Source organism: Melozone crissalis, unplaced genomic scaffold, assembly GCF_028551555.1.
Source record: "Melozone crissalis strain CALT ecotype California unplaced genomic scaffold, PUWL_Pcris_2 ptg000013l_1, whole genome shotgun sequence".
Lineage (NCBI taxonomy): Eukaryota > Metazoa > Chordata > Aves > Passeriformes > Passerellidae > Melozone > Melozone crissalis.
Genome location: NW_026535791.1, coordinates 9,277,592 through 9,296,854, shown reverse-complemented (window position 1 = coordinate 9,296,854; position 19,263 = coordinate 9,277,592). Strand labels below are relative to the sequence as shown.

The window sequence follows — 19,263 nt, the reverse complement described above, 5'->3', positions numbered from 1 at the left end:
ACGCACAAATACATACACACAGACAAAACATTAATCCTAACCTGAAAATTGAAATTTGAATATTGGAAATGGTATTCTTTTGACATGTTCAGTCTTATGCCTTCTCTTCAATGGTGCTGTTCTGAAGTACATTAAGTCATGCAAAATTAGAAGTTCTTTTGTTGAAATAATAAGATCTTTAGCATTCATTATGCAATGTGAAAATTGCTTCCCAATTTGTAAAATAATTCGGAGACAGCACATTATATGTAATTATTTTTCTCTTCAGTTCATTTTCACAGGGCATATTTGGCTGAATGATAAAAATTCTGGTGTATTAATATTGTGGCTATAAATGTATATTGCAAGAAAGGATGTATAAAGTTCCTACAAAACACCCGAGAAGAACAACTGGATTGAGATTGTGTGGAATAAAAATTGAGATAAATAATTGTGTTTTCTTCCGCAGCTTCATAATTTGCACTGCTGTGTGAACTTTACATAGTGCATACAGTACAAAAATGCACTCTGAATGTAAAATGAATTAACAATAATATAAAGAACCTCTGATCAATCCAAGTTTACTGTTTCTGTCAAAAACGTAGAGAAATTAACAGACAGAAAATCTTTATGGTGCTAAATTACCTCATCACTTGATGAATGCATAGATTAATGTTGTCTGTGCTTTTTTTTATATCCAGTTAATGGTATGCAACCAAATACAAGATCGGTTTTTATTTAATCTTCACTTTCAGCTCTATCTGCTAGTGACAAGAGCTTGTAACTATGAGTGATGAAAAGTAACTTTACAAAGCACAGACAGCAATACCTTTACATGCAGAGCAAAGCAAGCAAGTGGTTGTCCCTCTCTTTGGAAATGAGTGTGCTTCCCCCAGGAAAGCCCTTCTGTCCAGAAACCGGGGTCTGCCGAGCAGAGCTGGGGCTGCTCTGAGCTGTGCTTGCTGCCGTGACAATTTTGGCCGGCTCAGCTGGCCTGTCTCCAGCTGGCAGCTGCCCCCAGGCAGGCAGTGGGTCTGTGGGTGACACCTGAGCTGTGTCCGCGCAGGGCTGAGCGCGCGCTCGCGCTCCTGCGCGGTTCTGTGCCCTAGTCGCGCATGGTGGTTGTCCTCCCGTTCGCTCCAGTTAACCCTCAGCAGTGAAGTGTGAAGAAAGCTGTACTATATTCAGCGTGTCCTTGTTGTCTGGTGTTATATGGGTAATTAGGTTGTGGTCTGCCCTGCAATACAGTGTTTTGGAATTTGGGCTCTAGTGAAAGAGGAGCTAACAATGTTTGTGTTAAGGCCTCTTCGTTTTCTTAGTTGCACTATGATATTGTAAATATTGGCACATTTACAACATAAGTTTAAGATTTTACAAAGTTATGCGTACAATTATTTTTTTTAATGAAAAGCGCTTGGATATTTGCTTTTAAAAATATACCATCTTTTGTATTCATGTGATGCAGGAAACCAAAAAGAAAGCTGTTGATTTATCAACAAAACATGTAAACCTTGCAAAATAAATACCGATGAATGTTTTATTTCTTATAATCAGCTGACGAAAATCACCTTCATTTTTGTGCCATTGTTTCATCATACTGTATTGTACTTGTGTTTCATATTTGACCATGTCATCCTGGTTGCAATTTGTTATTTTGCTAGATTTAACATTAATGTAGATTCTTGTAAGTGATGTAATAAATATATATTAAAAATACATACTGTTCAGAGAATTTATTTTGGAAACATTATTAACAGGCTTTAATTCTTGCAGTTGGTGTTGCTTGCTCATTTTGGATCAACATTGTCCATCTAACCTTAGTGTAAACATCTGGGATTCATGCATCCTAATGGGTTACTTTACACAGTAGATGCATTCAGTGTCTTTTCTTTAGCAATAAACTCAGGGCTTTAGTGTGTAGATAGAAAAAATGCTTCAAGGCGGAATTTGGTTTGTAGTGGGTGTCGTGAAGACAGTAAATATGACTGCCTGGAATTGCTTATGGGTAAATTTGTGTGCACATGATGGGCTAGATTTGAAGCCTGAAGTGGGGAATTAGTAGAATATCCAAAGCAAGGTACCAGCTCCCTACCAACAGCCTGAGCCCTAGCACACCTTCCCCTAAGACAAGTATTAGGGAAAATATGCTTGTGAAAAGCTAATAGTACTGAAACATACCTGGTGTGTTTTAAAATAAGTACCTAATTTTGTGATACATTTTCCACTCTTTAAAAATGCAAATCCACATATCCGTGGCCTAGTTTTATTTCTTGTTTGGCAGGGATGGGGGAAGAGAGATGTTACAAATTCTGACATGTCATCTGCCAGCCTGATGCTTCAGCTGATGTTCCTGGAGGAAACTGTGGGCTTGATAAAAATTCTAGTTTTGAAATGCCCTTGGTTGCTGGTAAATAGTTCTGCCTAAAAAAGGTGCAGACACATGGAAAGGAAAAGAATATGAGTGAAATGGGGAACAGTAAGAAACAAAATAACTGAGGTTTCTGTCTCTACCAAGAAACAGTTAAAAATACCAGGAGAGCTTTTAAAATACAACTAAATAATTTAAAGTGAAGTGGTTATTTTGCTGTGCCCTTAATGAGGTGAAAGAAATAAGAACCCCCTTTAGGTTGGTAGCTTTTCAGTTTTTATTCTGTAGTTGAATAGAAAATTTTACCTGTGTATAACTTTAGAAGAGGTAAAAGGAAACTTTCACATTGCATCACATGTAACTTTTTATGTTAACCTCAATAAGGATACAGAAATGACAGTAATAACTTCCGATACCATAAATCTGATATTTCACTTTTTATATCATCAGTCTTTTCTGAATGATGTCAAAGGGTGAATGAGCCTAGAGTGAATTATGGCTCAACTTTGGAAGCAGCTGTTAGGAACTAGTGGAGGTTAGATTTAAATTTATTGTTAAATACCATGTAGGAAACAATAGTTGTCTTTCTGAATTGTCTTGTTACACAAATCAAATGAGTGTATAAGCATCCAATGCTGCAGCTTAGTTAGGAGATCTTAATAAAACAAAGTGCTTCAAGCTTGCAAATTTAACTTCAGTCTGTCAGCTCCATTCTGTTGCAAACTCTCCCATTTGTCACTCTATCCTTCAAAGAAGAAAACCAACACAAGACCCTGATAATACACCAGATAATTGCTTGTGTCATTTGAACTTATCTCTTCTCCAAGCTGTGTAAATCCTGAATTGCATAAATGAACAGCCACAAAAAAATCATTTCCCTGTGTAGGGCCTCTCTCAAGTCGAGTGTCTAACAAACAGGGCAGGATGTAGAATTGTGAATAAGTTTGTAAGCAGGTTTGCATACATTTTTTACTGTTCCTTTCCAGATGAAGCACTTTATAAATAAATTTGAATCTGATGTGCCAGTTTAGCGCAGTGTCCAAACTGGAAAACAATTGCATCATTTCTCCTTCGACAATTGAACTCCATTAGTTTCCATTCTTTGAGCATGAAGATTGTGGATTTCATGTTTCTTCATGAAGTAATTTTTTTGCCAACTCTGTACTGGTTACATGAAAGCTTTTTTTCCCCTGTCTCAGCTGACTGGGCATAAAAATGTAAGGTTAAACAAAAGAAAATCAAAAACATTTTTCACTGGATATAGTTGGGAGAGGGAACTTCTGTGTAACCCTTTACTTCTGTCTAAGTTGAATAATAAAAAAAATCAGTTTATCTTCTTCAAAGTTACATCAAAACGTATTACTTTATTGTTTTAAATCAGCTGTCCTCTGCTTTTGTTCTCTTGTAATGTACCATTTTGCTGTTCATTGACTCACTTATTTCTTGCTTAACACTGTTAAGTATTATGGGAATTTTTTAATTTTTTGGTCTCCTTCAAAGTCTTTAAAAGCTAATACCTGTACTGGATAATTGTCTTTATTTTACCATTATTCACGATCATCTTTATGCAAAGAAGCTGAGCCTGTCAGGAAGCCATGACAGCTACCTTGCAAAGGTTATTTTATAACCAGACTGAACACTAGTATGGGCTCCAAAAGAGGTGAGCGTGGGGGCTAAATGCTTAGTTTTGGTTTTAAAGCTATTTTTTCCTTACTGAGTTGAACTTCATCTTACACATATTACTGAAATGCTTATCTTTTTGTATTTTTTTTTAAAGATTCTGTAGAGTTCTTTGGAGTGGGGACATCTTAGGAGGCATAATTTAGAGACATCAATAATTCCCTTCTCCTGAGCCTCCTTCCTGAATTTACACTTTGTTTACTAATTTTAATTCTCACTTCATTAAGACAGCTTCTAAAAGAGTAGAGCTTTTCATAGGATCCAAACTTAGCATTGCACCTGTGTGCTTTTCTGTTACTCACATTTCATCCAGATGCTTCCTTCGTACTGGAAAAATACAAAGGAATCTATTGTTGAGAGACATTGTAGACTCCACATGTGCTAAGAAAGGTTTTGAGAGGTTTAGAAAATAGAATGCAGTGTTTGGGGTTTGAGATTCAGGAATCTGAATTGCACTAACAAACTTTGAAGTCATACTTGTTTAAGTCTCTTTTCATAACTGCTGACACTAGTAGTCCACAAGAATAATTCCTGCTGTTTAGTTGGAACGGGATTTTAAGATTAATTTAGGACAAAGGTGAGTATCAGGAGAGAGGAGACATTACAGTAATTTTTATTTTGCTGGGTTTTTTTTTCATGAATTTAGCACAGTTTCCACTGAGATAAATCTATTTACCAAACAGTTGCAAAATAAATCTCCAGGTGAGACATGGCTGAAACTCTATAGTGCTAATGTTTCCATTCACATCAGTGAGGTGTGTGGTGTGCTGGCCATCTGTTACATAAACCCGAATAGGATCTGAAATCCTTACACCAAAGACTTGATTTTTTTATGCTTTTATGAAGGTGTGCCATAAAACTGGCCATGTGCTGGCAACCTGTGCAACTGGACCCCTTTAAATCTGTGTGAAAGCGATGACATTCCAAGCACCTCAGCATCTCTTACAATTAAACCAGCTAATTACATTAAAGTCTGTGTGTTGAAGAGATTATACTCTTGCTAAGGGTTTGTTTTCCCCCTCCCCATCTGCAAGATCCCTGATGGGGTCCACATCTGTGAGAGCAACAGCGCGCACGACAGACTGCCTCACGATTGGCAAGCCAACTGGAAGGAACGCTGAGACCCACAAGGATTGCTGGACCCGCAGGGCTCTCAGCTTGTGAGAACAGCCAGATAATTAAAGGCTAAATAAATGAAATCTCTTTCTAGCCCAAGTAAAGATAAATAAATAAATGCCTGCGTGTTGTTGGAGAGGGCCGAATAAAGATGAAAATATTTGAGTCATGTTTATCGTTTATCCAGTAACATCTCTTTAATTGTGAAAAGGACTTGGTAAATATGTCCACTTCCTGATTTATTTTCAATCTGTTCTTTTAATAGGAGGGGTTCAGCAAAGGTAATGAAGAGTATGTTTTGATATATTTTTCAATAATTACTTAAAGTTTTATAAGTCTCAGTGTGTATTTTTAGCACATCTTCCTAGCTACTGCTTCCTTGTCACTAGCAAGTTCTGCCTCTGCCTCCGTGCCAGTGCTTCGCAGGCTGATGTCACCAAAGGGGCTGTATGCTTTGTTGGCAGACTAGTGGTATGTTATATGCTACTAATGCATTATTTCAGTTCTTCTGTTAACAAATAACATTTTAACCTTCCCATCTTTAACAGTGCCAATAAGAAAAGAAGTAGAGCCACTTAAAACGTCAGTATGAAGTAAATTTTTTCCTTTAAAATTTTAAATTTTCTGTGGGCCACTTTTTTTCTCAGTCTATTAGACTAAACCTAGGTTAAATACATATTTAAGGAATTTGCCCAAGACATATTTAGAAGTCAATTTAATTTCACTCATGTGTAAACCATTAAGATTATTTGTACTTAATTGGAGCACTTGCTAAAATGCTTTGTTTAAATGAGCCTTTGAAGATACCTAGTTTTGGAAGGACTGAGCAATTGCATTTCTCAGCTAAGCCTTAGTTTAAGGTCCTTGAAAAATTCAGTCCTCAAATAAAAATTTGAATGTCTCTAGGCACCCATTCTGAGAAGATGTGGCCGCTGAGTTAGGTCTTGATTTTCACATCTGCCGTTCTCACAGATGAGAGCAATGACTGCAAGACTGTAAAGAAGCCACCAGGATGCTAAAGGAAGCTGCAGTGCTGTGCAGTCAGCAGCCTTGACCTGACATCTACTTAAAAGTGTAATCTCACTATTTAAAGTGCAAAAAACGAAAAAAAAAAGTAGCTGTTAGATAATCTTTTGAAAATCTAGCACTAACCTTTTTGTGATTGTACTCCTTAAATGTTGTAATGATTCATTCCTGATCATAGAAGTAATAAATATTAATCATGTTTAAATTGTAATTCCTTACAGAAAATAGTGTGAGAGGGAAAATTAGTATGAAATTGATGTCTGTTCTAGGAAAACAAACAAACACAGCAGAATGAGTAGAGAGAACATGTTTTTCTGCTTATTTTACAAGCAGGACTGTAAAGGAAACAATTCTCTCATTACATGTGTATAAAAATAGGCTTTGTGACTGACTTCTCCAGGCATGAGAACTCCTAGCATTTCCCCGTTACCTTGATCCACATCTGCTCATTTGTTCAAAAATGAACCAGAGGTAAGTTTTTATTGGGATGTCACACAGAGTTTAGTACAGGAATGGAACATACATAAACACATCCTGACCATGAAACAAGAGCAGCAGTATCTTAGAAAACTGCATAAAATCACTCAGTGCTGACTTCTGTTGTCAAGAGGCAGCAAAAACAGTCCAAAAACTGATTAATGCATTCATCAATTCTGGTCAAAGCTCAGAAGAAATACTTGCCTGGATGAAAAGAGGGAGCTGGGGTTGATTAAAGGAAACAAGGGCAAAGAATCTCATGGTAAACGGGATGTGCAAGCTCTCAGGATTCTTTAGTAAAAAATAGGCCAAGTTCAGACTTTGTCTAAGTCATCTGACCTTTGTTGTGGGAGAAATTAAAAGTTATTCTGTTCAAATGAACTCAGCATACTGGCCAGATTTTAAGTCTTCTGACTGTGTTTTCCCTGGCTTGGTACTCAGCAAATATCCAAACTGCTGGAACTTCAGTTACTCTTGCTCCAGTCAGGAACTGTGTTCTGCAGTGTCAGGCAAAAGAAATAATTCCAAAATAGTTGTATTTCATTTGTAAAGTGGATTTGCACCATGATTGTGGGCATCTAAATACCTTGCAGACACTGATAAGGAAGTGATAGTGTTAGTTACATGAAGTACAGCCTGCAATCTATGTATTATACAGACTGAAGAAGATAATGAAATACTGCAGCACTTTCAGCATGTGAATGATGTGAACCCAAGAAAGTTTTAGTTTTGCAAATCCTCTGAATATTTTTCACTTAAGTTGTAATAGGAGAACTGGAGGAAGTGCTTAGTTTGGCTTTAAGTTTGAAGGGGCACCATTATATTTGTAGCTTCTTCTGGCTTCCTCTGAATATAGGAAATCCTGAAGATGAGGTATAATTGTTTTGCGCCACAAGATAAAAGTTTTGGGTGAAATCCAGTCCATCTCAAATGTCTATGTAGCTTCATCGACCTAGATGCATGATGAAGCAGTTTTCCTAAAGTAGGTAGGTTGAAGGATGAAGCAGGTTTCCTAAAGTCTGATAGATGTTGATAGGTGCTTTGGAAGGCTTCCCTGGTGAGATCCTGTCTCCTACACTACTGGCATCCAAGTTGGGTGGCTACAAGTTTCCTTTGAGGGGCCACAGAGACACCACCCTCCCCCATTAGCTGTACAGACAGGACAAGAACTTGAAACAGAGCAGAGGAACAGTCACTGCCTCAAGTGAGCCACCCCCAGTCAAATGCTCCTATGAAGCAGCAAGCATTATTCACCCTGACATTTTATTTTGTCCATACACTGCCATAATGATTTCTCCCTTTTAGAACAAAACTGGGGAAGATTTCAACAGAGGGAGGTTTGTAAAATTGAGGAATTCTGCCCATAACACAGCCAGCTAATGCCTTAAGATCCTCTAGTGCCTGCTGAGTAAATAAGGTCTCTAAGAACACGGTCTCCAGCCTGCAGAGGGCATATGGCTCCTCGGTTTTCCCTGCCAGAATGTGTGTGGAATAGGGAGAAGCTGTTGGAGCATACATCAAAGTATTCTTGCAGGCACATTGCTTCACTTGGTGGATCAAGGATCTCTCCAGTAATGTGAGGTTACCAAAAGTGTAATTTCAGTGGATGAAATTGGACTCTTCCCAAGCGTCCACATATCCATCCAGCAAAGTAAATACATACTTTACATAGGGAACACTGAAGCCTCTCCAGGACATGTGTCCAGCAGGAACGTGCTGTGGGTACTCGTACTTCTTAAAAATCATCTGTTTTCATTTGTGTCTCCATTTCCAGAGCTCCCAACACAGTGGCTCCTCTACCTCATTAGCATCCACCAAAGTTTGCAGCTCTATGGATGAAAATGATGGCCCTGCAGAAGGTAACATTTGGAGCTGACATTTCAAAGCAGTCAGTGTAGTGATAACAGCAGCTGTGTAGGAAGTGAGTCATTCTTCCTGCCAGAGAAGGTGGGAGCATTGCAGGCTGGATGATTTTCTGTGAGGAACCTCCTCAGCCTTGGCAAACCAGTTAGGTTCACTCTGGATCAGAGTTGATCTGGACATCACTCTTCAGAGATATTTTTATTGCGGAATACTTGAGCTTTTATTCCTGCAAGCAACACAGTGCTGACTGGCTTGTTTCGGTATTTTTGTCTCATCTGCCACAGTACTAAAGAACACACTGCAGTCCTGGGTCTTGACTCAGAAATGGATAGTCCTACTCTCTGCTAAGGCTTTGAGCAAGTTGGCTAAGGGACGAGGTCTGCTCGAGCGCTGCTGGCTCACATACACATCTATGTACGTGTGTGTGTATCTGTGCTCCTGTCGGAGAATAACTCTTCATGCTGTCTGTGAATTCAGACAAACCCCAGCCTCCTTGTGTCCTAGCATTCCTAGTATTCACTTTTCATACTCAACTGGAGCAAAGGACAGAGTAATACACAGTTAAATGCACTGTCTCAAAGAGTGTGAACACAAATCACATTCTGAGAGGCTATTTTTTTACATTACAATATTTATATAGTAGTTTGCATCAGCTGCAGTTTACAGTGAGCTTTTAGAGGCATGTTAGTTATTTGTAACACTATTTCAAATACATTTAAAAATAATAGTACAGAAATGAGCACTAAAACACATTAAACTACAAGCTTCTCCTATGCTTAGACACTGTGTAATGCAATTTTACCTAAACATCTGGTACCCAGGTTGCATGCGAGGTAGTATTATTGAAAACGTTTGTTTAAAAACTAAATATTTGATATTGGGGGATGGGGAGAACTAGCACTTAGCACATGAGGAGTTCTATGGATGTCTCAGTTTACAGGATGTAATAAAATAAGTGCTTGAGTGTTGGACTTCTTTGGTACATATATTTAATCATGCTGTGTCAAGGAGTTCCAGCCCTTTTTGGAGGCTGGTCTGCGCTTGTGCAGATCACAGAGGCCTTTTCGTAATTAAAAAAATACAATTTCGGTTATGTCTTGGGGGCATATTGCAGTGGCAACTATATAACACTCAAATGGTGGTATGTTTGAGCCCCCAGAAGTCTTATTTTTCCTTATTGTATCTGCATGAAACCTGTTGAGTATATACAATGTCAACAGCATGGTTTCACTGTACAGTAAGTGAGACACTGACTGAATGGTTTCCAGGCTTCTAAACCGTGGACTTAAAATGCATGTTATGTGCAACATCTGTGTTTCCTTCACTAACAATAAAAATGTACTAATGATTCTTTCAGAAGTGTTGGAGGAAGGTTTCCAGGTTCCAGCGTCGATAGCAGAGCGATATAAAGTTGGAAGGACTATAGGAGACGGAAATTTTGCTATTGTGAAGGAGTGTATAGAAAGGTGAGGAGGATAATACACTTATTGCTGTAAAAAATAATTATTAATGTCATGCTTTTTCCAGATCGTATCTTTATTTGTAGAATACAGAAATGTAATAAGGTAATGTCTCAATGCCAGATGGAAAAACTAATGTCCTCTCAAATTAAAAAAAAGAGTGAGTTCAAGGGGCGATCTATGAATTTTATTCTTTGTAGGGTTTATATGGGTTTTTTCTGCTGCACTCCACGTGATGTTACCAGTTCCTTGTGTTAAATCTCTCTTGTTGCACTGAAATAACATCTTTTCTTGCAATATGTTCTTGCAATGCTCCTTTTACATTAGACCAGTGGAACATTTCACATACAGCAGCATTCTGTAAAGATGTCAGGAAGTTCTCTGTTTGGGGTGTAGTGGCAATGGTCAGCACAAAGAGGTAATTTTGGATTGATCTACTCTGCCATCTGACACTGAGGTGCAGTCTCTTTCTTGTTTATTTTTTATTTAATGGACATCTAACTCCTGCTTGCTGCTTTGTGCCGTTATATTTGCTCGTTCCAACTTTATGAGCCTCCCTGCAGACACCAAAATCTAACTTCTTCAGTGACCTTTACTGCTAAGAGGTGAAAACAGTCTTTAATTTTAGACATCTACTCCAGATTGGAGAAGTCACAAGTCACCTCAGTTGTCAGTGTTGCTGAAAATGTCCAGGTTGACATGTTCATGTGTCTGTTTCTAAATCCGTTTAGGCATGAACCTGCTCTGCCCAACCTTAAGAGTGTAAAAAATATGGAACCAAGGAGGAATGCTCTAAGCAGAACTGTGGTTGCTTTTTAGTGGTATTTTTAAAAATAAGAGACTGTGGGACATAAAAGACAGAAGGCATTTCACCTATATGTGAAACAACTGTAGGATTACTCATGTTAGTAGCAGTGCAGACAAACAAAAAACTGCCAGAGCTGGAGGTGTCCAAAAGAGAGAGCAGTAGAGATGTCAAGGTTTGAGAATGAAATTTCATCAGTTAAGTTTTCTATCCCCTATTACCTTATCCTGGAGAGGAGACTCTTACAGAGGACTATAACTTCACCTTTGGGCTCAAAGAAAAAACAGCTCTTTAGCCTGTAAGAATATGATATAAACCCTGGAGAGTGAGATTAAATCTCCTGACAGACAATGATAAATTAGCTTGGCTGGTTTTAAACCAGTCCCCTTGGAAAAATACGGGTCTACCTCTGCATCCAAAAGTGCAACTTGGAGATCATGAAGACAGCTGTTGGGGAAAAGGGTGAGAGTAGATTTTGTATCAGCTGACAGTGTGCTTGTGGAACTTGGCCAAAGTTCTGGTGAGGCCTTTAGTGTTTTGCCAGAGTGAGTTCTTGGTGGAGCTGGTCATCCAGAGGGCAGTAGCTGTTCAGATCAAACTTCAGGAGCACTAAACTGTATGGAAACCTAAAAGAAGGAAAGCAAAACAATATGAAAGAAAGGAAGCACTGAAATACCCTATGGAGGGACATGACTAATGAAAGAAATGGGTGAAAACACCCATTTTCACCCAAACTCTCTTTCTAAGAAAAGAGAAAAAGGCAGCTTAAGGTAAAATGAATAGTGACTGGGAAAAGCAGATTAGAAGGTAAAATAATGAGAAGTTGTGGTTTTAATAAACTCATTCAGCTGAAAATGCAATTTGGGCTGCTCAGAGACAGTACAAATGAGCTAGTGTGCATGTCACAATTATTTCCCAAACGGAGAGAAAATGCATGAACAAAATTAAATACAGGTCCCATCACACCTAAAAATAATGCTGATTACAATATCCTGGAGAGCTTGAATGAAAACTGTTTCCTGTCCTCTTGTCTCTCCCACTGGTCCCAGAAGTATCCAGTAACATGGTGTGTCTAATGTACTCAAATAGCATTTTTACCCAGGTATTCCCAGATATATAGTCTTGTGGTCTCTGAGCTATACCATTCCATAGATCCCGTTTCTATCAGAGAGCTACTACGTTGAGAGATCTTGAAAATTGAAAGTGGAATTGTTTGTTAGTATACTTCTAAAGCAGTATATCCTTGCCATCGCAGGTGTGGAAGGAGAAATTAAAGACTCGGAGGGCAAATTATACCAGTACCTGTGAAACGCCTTCAAAAATATTCTTTTCAGCCTTTTTTTAGGCATCTTTAACCACCTCACTTCAAAGTCTGATGTGTCCATCATTTGCAAAGCCAGAATTAATGGGGTGATGCTTGGGACAGAGAACTTTTCCATTTCCTTGTGAAGTATAATTCCTGTGTGCATTACACTTAAAAGGAATAGCACCATAAGGTGTTGAACAAGTAGGAATGGGTCTTGCTACACAAATTCACTGGTCACATGAATACTCCTTCTCCATTGCTGTGAGATCAGTCTGTGAGCACTTCAATACAATCACAGGAGTTTTCTTCTGACAATGAACAGTCTAAATAGAAACCAAAAACCATCTCCAAAATTTTCACATGTGAACTTCTAAATCCCATTCTGAGCATCTGTGAATGTGCAGGGACACACTCTTAAATACATTTAATGCATGCAAAAATGCAGCAAAGATAGATTTTTGTCTCCAGTGCAGTCTAAATCTCCGTGAAGTTTGCAACAGTTTAAAGAGCCAGGGAGCATGGCACCAAGCCCTGTCACGAGCTAGAAGTCTAACTCTGTGGTAGTGCAGTGCGTCCAGACTCCTGTCCAGCCACAACATGTTGCCTTCTTTTTGTGGTCTCTTTTTATTGTGTTAGGTGAGAGGTGAGATGCCCGTTCCACGGTGACTTTCAGACATGGCCATGCATATTTTTTGGTGGTGTGTAAGTTGCTGTGCTGCTGACAGGCCGCGGTTCTGCAGCTTTTCAGGGGAAAGGATTTACATTATCTTAGCTTTAATTTTCTTTTTACCAAAACAAAGAGCAGTCAGAGTTGTCATCTGCTTGTTACATATCTGCTCCATCGTATGCACAATTTGTCCTGCGGTGTTTTTATATGTGTTCATTTTTAACTTTCAGATACTTTCAAATGCTGACATTTCCTCACTAGCTCAGATTTCCCAGTGTCTTGGAGTACATGGAGTCTCCCATGGCCAACAAAAAACATCAATTTCCTTTCTCATGACAGAAAGGAAGCATTCCTAGGGCAACCAAGCAGCTTGAAAGAGACTGCTATTGAAAGAGGCTATATTTTGTCTGAGTTTGAACCCCAGATATCTTAATTTCTAATATTTCTTGTTCAACCTCCTCCTTCTAGTCCCAAAAATAGTGTCCAAATCTCTTCCTGTCCCTCACTGAGCTTGGACTGTAGCCACTGAAGGGCACCACTGGAGAGGGGCACCCCACATGGAGTGCAGCCCATTTTGGGGGGCTCTAGCACTAAACTCCTGTGTGAGAGAGAACAGATAGGAGAAGTTTTTATTTGTGTAAATCTTGAACAGATATGCTGTAATTTTTCCCCCAACTCATAAACTTTCTTATCTTGTGTGACTTCTTTTAATTAATGTCCTAATAGAGGCAGTTTTAACTCTTTGCCAGGGGACATAAACAGAATGAATATTTTGGTGGTATTTTTGCTTTTTACTGAATTATCCATTTTTCCTTAAATTGAAAATTAGTGGTACATCATTGCCAGATGAGTCCTCCGTGTTTTAATATGGAAATGAAAATGCCCAGTTGTTTTCCAGATACAGTGCTTTCAGTGTATTACTCACTTTGCATGTCCCATTTGACAGACTGAGCACACTTTTAGACACATTAATGTCTCTGTTGAACATACTCTGTATCAGTTTAATGTATCAGTTTAACTACTGTCTTTTGTGAAATGAGGAATGATAAAAATGACCCTGTATTGAAAGGTTATTTTTTTTCTTAATTTTTAACCAAACATGCCTAAAGGCAATGTAATAGACATTTGTAATCTGTTTAGATTCATATTACAAAATGAAAATATTTCAGTTAGATCTTTTTCTTAAATTATCCCTTTTCCATTTCATCTTATAGGGAAACTGGGCTGGTAGGCAGAGCTTCGTGTTTTCATTCTTACAGCCATCTTTTGGTTTTGTAACTTAATTAAGAAGTGGAAGTTGATACTGTTAACTTGTCTACAAGCCAATTTGTCTATGTTAGTATTCTAGATAATAGATAACTACATACATGTAGTAGTGATAAATACTATAGCGATTCAAAACAACACAGTAGTTAAAAGGAAATGTGTTTTCATCCTGAACTAATTTCTTTTACTGCCTCCAGAATCTTCCACATTCTTCCTAAAAGCCAACATATTTAACTCTGCTAAATATCCTATAATTACTGAATACATTAAAATTATTCCAAGGACTGACCTTTTTATCATAGCAGTTGTGACTGCAGATATGCAAAGAAATGACTTTTCATTTTAAGTAAAAAGTAATAGGTATTTTCCGTGGACTGCATTTTTTGTAGGATAGAAAACAAATATTCTTCATTTATTCTTTGTTTATAACTTCTTTGTTTTGCAAATATTTGAACCTGTGAACACCGCATGGTATTTTTACGTAAAAATGACAAAGTAATAACAATTTTCATTAAAAAATGGAAGAAAAAGTCAAGCATTTTTTTTTATTTTGAAAACACTGAAATGCTCTCATCTTAAAGCAAAAAAGTTATGTCTTGTTCTCAGGCATGCATATTTAATAACTTTGGCTCAATTTCACAACACTAGTCTAATCTAACTTTGTTTCTTTAAAAAAAAAAAGAATATTCTACTAGAACTCTTCATTACACTTATTATACTCATATAACACATATAAACTCAACTGAGAAAAATATTCAATGTGATTGTGAATGTGAATTCAATGTGAATTTTTTTCTCTTTCCTCAGATCAACTGGTAGAGAATATGCTCTGAAAATAATCAAGAAAAGTAAATGTAGAGGAAAAGTAAGTACAAAAAAAATATGAGACCAAAAGATTTTTATGCCAAGAAATTTTTTGTGAGAGGTCATTTTGAGAACCTGTTGGCATTTGTGTCCTTCCTGACAAGTGTTAGAATCTCTTTGGTTGAAGTCTTTGCCTACCCTCTGGAGACTCTTGGAGTTTCAGGAGAAAAGGCAGTCATGTGCTGTTCTAGACCTGTGTGATGAATATCCAGTGTTTTCTTTTATCCATGTAATTATGTCCTCTAATTTTCATAATTTCAGGTGTTATAGAAAGCAGAAAATAATACAAATAATTATAACAAAATTGGTCACTGTCTGTAAGGCATAGGTTAACTAAATTGATGTCAATTTTGCACCAAGTTACTGTTAGCTTTTAAAATCAGTAACAAAAGGTTCTGTGAGAAGAGGCAATCATGTTGCTAAATCTAAAGATTCTGCATCAGAGAAAATTTAAAAAGCTTTCATTCTTCTCTGCACCAGAAGCACATCTTTTCTTCCATTTCTTTTAATGCGTTCCGCTCTCACTTCTTTCAGTTACCACACTGATGTTTCTAAACGTGTTCCTTCTCTGTTGCTGGAGGCAACCTGTTAGTTTTTCAAAAACCCCAGAGAATCTGTGCAGCTCCCAATTCTCTCTGCTTTTTCCACTGTGAATTTTTTTCCCACTAACCCATATTCATTGAAGATTTTTTGTGTGTCAGGAACACATGATCCAGAATGAGGTATCTATTTTAAGACGAGTCAAGCATCCCAATATTGTACTTCTGATCGAGGAGATGGACATGCCAACTGAGTTGTACCTTGTCATGGAACTTGTAAAGGTGAGTGTTTTGGAGTCAAGCTGCTTATTGAATCAACCATATTGAAAAATTCCATTCCTATTTAGCCTTACTAAAAAACATGGGATCACAGAATAATGTTGAGTGGAAGAGATCTCTGAAAGTGGTCTAGCATCCTACTGAAAGATGTATAACCCACTGTCAGATTTTTTTTAATCAGCTTTCAAATATTTCAAGTATTTGTCTAACTTCCCATAAGCCACACTTGGAAATGCTCTGTTGACTGTTGACCACCAATTTTGTTTGCTTCCTCAAGAGAAAACTCGTTAAAAATTTATAATCTGCCTTGAGGTGAATTGAAAATATACCCAGTCCAAATAGCCATAAATACCAGCCTTCAAAATAAAAAAAGGTGAAAGGGTTTCATTAGTTTTTTATTAATTTACATTAAATCTAAACAATTTTAAATATGTTTTTTCTCTATTGATTTATATTAACACAGTGTCAAACTTGCCTCCCCAATAGCAATCTAAATTTAAGCAGGAGGAAGGGGAAAGTGAAAAAGAAAAGCCTGCTGTTAAAAACATGGTTCTAGTCTAAAAAGTAATTTTGTGAATGCAGTGGTTTATATTTTGGATGCTATTTCTTCACAGTGACTTAGGGAAAGCGTTTTTTTGGCAAACAGGATTGTTGTTCTGCTTTGCTCTGGTGTAGGTGGAGCTCCTAATGTCCCTAATGTCCCTACTACACCTCACTGAGATATTAAATAGGGCAATCCCAGGTCCAGGTGTTTCTTAAATACGCTTTCAGTCTCTGGACTGGAATACAAGAGCAAGTAGAATGACAAGGTTTTTTGGCTTGTTCCATTATCCCCCATGCTCTGTGGCAGAACCAGTGACACAAGCCGTGTTCCCAGTCCAAAGCTGGAAGGCTCTGTGTGCCTCATGGGTGGATGCCCACAGATTTTCCCTGTCCTCATGGCAGTCTGAGAAAGTCTTGTCCTCGTAGGTCTGTGCCTGACAGATGCCCTTTTGGATTGAGTAGTGCTGTGGAGCTTATGGTTCCCCTAACCCCACTGTCCACCACCTCCAAGCTCTGAGAAAGCACATTAGGAGATGCTGGTACTAAGGAGCTGACATATTTTCTCTGATGAAAAAGTTAAATCCCAAGATGAAAAAAAATACTGGCAATCTTCCATGCCATCAATCCCTTTGTGTTACCAGTCCCAGAATAATTTCCCCACTCCCTTGACAATCTCAGCCCTCTCTTACTGTTAGGCATGCAATGTGAAATAGCCCAGCTTGAGATCAGATACCATTAGCCATCTAGCACTATTTTCATCATAATTACTGCTCTAATTTATTCTATTCTATTCCAAGTGAGCTCACTATGAGATCCATGCTACTGTCGGTTTTCCTCAGTGTCTGCAAGAGCTTGTTCAAAGGTACCTCAGTCCCCTTACCACAGCACTGTAATCACATGTAGCCACAGCTTTTAGCCTGCATTGACAAATCCTTCATCTTGGCCCCATGAGGTGTGCTAAGAACTAAAAGCTGTGCCTTGTCTAACCTGCCAAGATGTAAGCACAGAGCTGGTTTTATGGGTGAAACCTGCTGTGCTATTCATGACTGAAAAATGTGTAAACTCTAGTGTCCAATGGATTTTTAATTGAAGTCCTACTCAGCTAAATGAGAGAGGAGGGGACAGAAAACTCTTTGAAAATAATTTAGAAAATAAGCCTTAAAGATGTATATTAAAAAAAAATGCATTTTGTTCACTTTCTGGAGAAATCTGGTTTTTTGTGCTCCTTCTTCTTTACTCTTAAAGATTGCTGTACATATTCTTTTAGCTGAATTATGGAAGGGCACTATAGGAATCTCTGTACTTCTCATATCCTAGAGAGCACTGTTCTAATAGTCTTTACTTTTATGTAGAATAATAGAAGAAATGTAGAAGAAATAACCTTATTCAGGGAAGTCAACTTTGTTTCTCTGATATGAACATCTATTCCTTAATATCTAGTTGGAAGAAAAGCCTCGTTGCACTCTCTGGATATTAGGGAAGGCATTTCTGGAGAGACATTAATTGTTAATTCACCAGTTGCTGACTGTTATCATTTCACAGTGCGCACTGTTAGAATTGATTAACCATCTGTTATTGACTGACTTTTGAAGACCTGACATTAAATCAAACTCACAGACAGGAAAGAGAGGCAAGGAGGAAAGGCTTGATAGTGCAGAGCCCGGTTTCAGTTAATACCACCCTGCATTAATTGGCAGTAACATGTTTGACATAAGTGACTGCTGCAAATCCCGCCCTCACCTCATGGCAGATAGGCAACTCATTGCTTTGTAATGTGTAAGAAAAAGCACTTCATAAATACAAATATAAACACATTGCAAGTGGTGCTTGTAAAAGGAAGCAAAGACCTGGTTTCTGGCACATTGCCTTTTTACACAGCGAAACAAAATTGTTATTCAAACCTAACAGGGGTTTGGCCAATTTAAGAAGCAAGATTTATTGCTTAGTTCCTTTACTGCTCCAGGATATGATTTCACTTTTGCAGAAGAAAAAGAGAGATCATATCATTTACATAACAAGGTAATAAATAAATAATTGGTTACTGTAGTTCCAAGTACACTTCCTCATGTGCACAGATGATAAAAACTGCATTCAGATGTTGCTGGTCCTGTTTTGCTCCAGAACAGGGGATTTAAGACTGAAATGTCATCCTGAACTCACCCCTGGTGCCTGAATAAATGATAGTGACCTGCTGTGTGAATCGGCTTAGCAGAACCTTGCAGGTTAAAGTGCTCTTTGGGGAGAGGAAAGTCTGAAAGCAATTCTGCCTGATATAGCTGTCAGCTCTTTCTAAGAGCTGTTAACTCTTTCCAGGATATCACCTCGCCTTTAACTGCAGAGAATCCCACAGACTAAATATATGCTCTCTTTTCTTAGCAGGATACCTGGTAAGAAACTTTACCGACTACAGTAGATGCTTAAATGGAGAAAATTATTCTGTTTCAGATTGGCTTTACTGTTAAATTGCTCTTCAGCCTCTATATTTTTCTGAATTTAAGTTTCTCTTGTGCATCAACATTTGTTCCTTTTCTTCTGACTTCAAGCCAAAAGTTTTCCTTCTTCTTTTTAAGGCTCAGCTTCTTTCATTCTTGCTCCTCATAGCTCAGACTGTTTTCTTTGTTTGGAGGCAGATGCTTTGCCGATGTTATTGACACTTCTTCTGAGCATCTGGAACATATTAGATAAGACCAAAGATCTGTCTAATCCACTGCCTCATGTTAAAAAGCAGCTGGTACAGGGGTTTCACAGGAAGGAGCTTAGGGAAGATAGATTATTTATCTCACATACTTTGCCACATGCTGATATCTAATACTTAGGGATCAGATAATGCCATGAAGTACATGGTATTGTACTTTTGCCAAATATTTGGCCTCTTTCTCTCTAATCCTCTATCTGGTTTAGCTTGGCCTTTTGTTCTTCCTTTTCCTTGATGCTATGTGTCTTGATGTGTCTTGAACAGTCACTAGCCAGGGCAAGAAATTTGATGTGGTCCAGATTTGACAATTTTTGGCTGTAAGCAAATTCC

At 38.0% G+C, this 19,263-nt stretch overlaps 1 protein-coding gene across 3 annotated transcripts in view; it reads left to right on the top strand.

Annotated features, from left to right (window-relative positions):
* The window catches only part of DCLK1 (doublecortin like kinase 1), a 236,306-nt gene that overhangs the window by 176,420 nt on the left and 40,623 nt on the right, over positions 1 to 19,263 (top strand). For all 3 annotated transcript variants that reach the window (XM_054271730.1, XM_054271732.1, XM_054271731.1), the window contains 4 exons: positions 8,421 to 8,505; positions 9,867 to 9,975; positions 14,821 to 14,878; positions 15,579 to 15,698. In XM_054271730.1, coding sequence (XP_054127705.1) covers positions 8,421 to 8,505; positions 9,867 to 9,975; positions 14,821 to 14,878; positions 15,579 to 15,698 — 372 coding nt within the window. The remainder of the gene's footprint in view (positions 1 to 8,420; positions 8,506 to 9,866; positions 9,976 to 14,820; positions 14,879 to 15,578; positions 15,699 to 19,263) is intronic.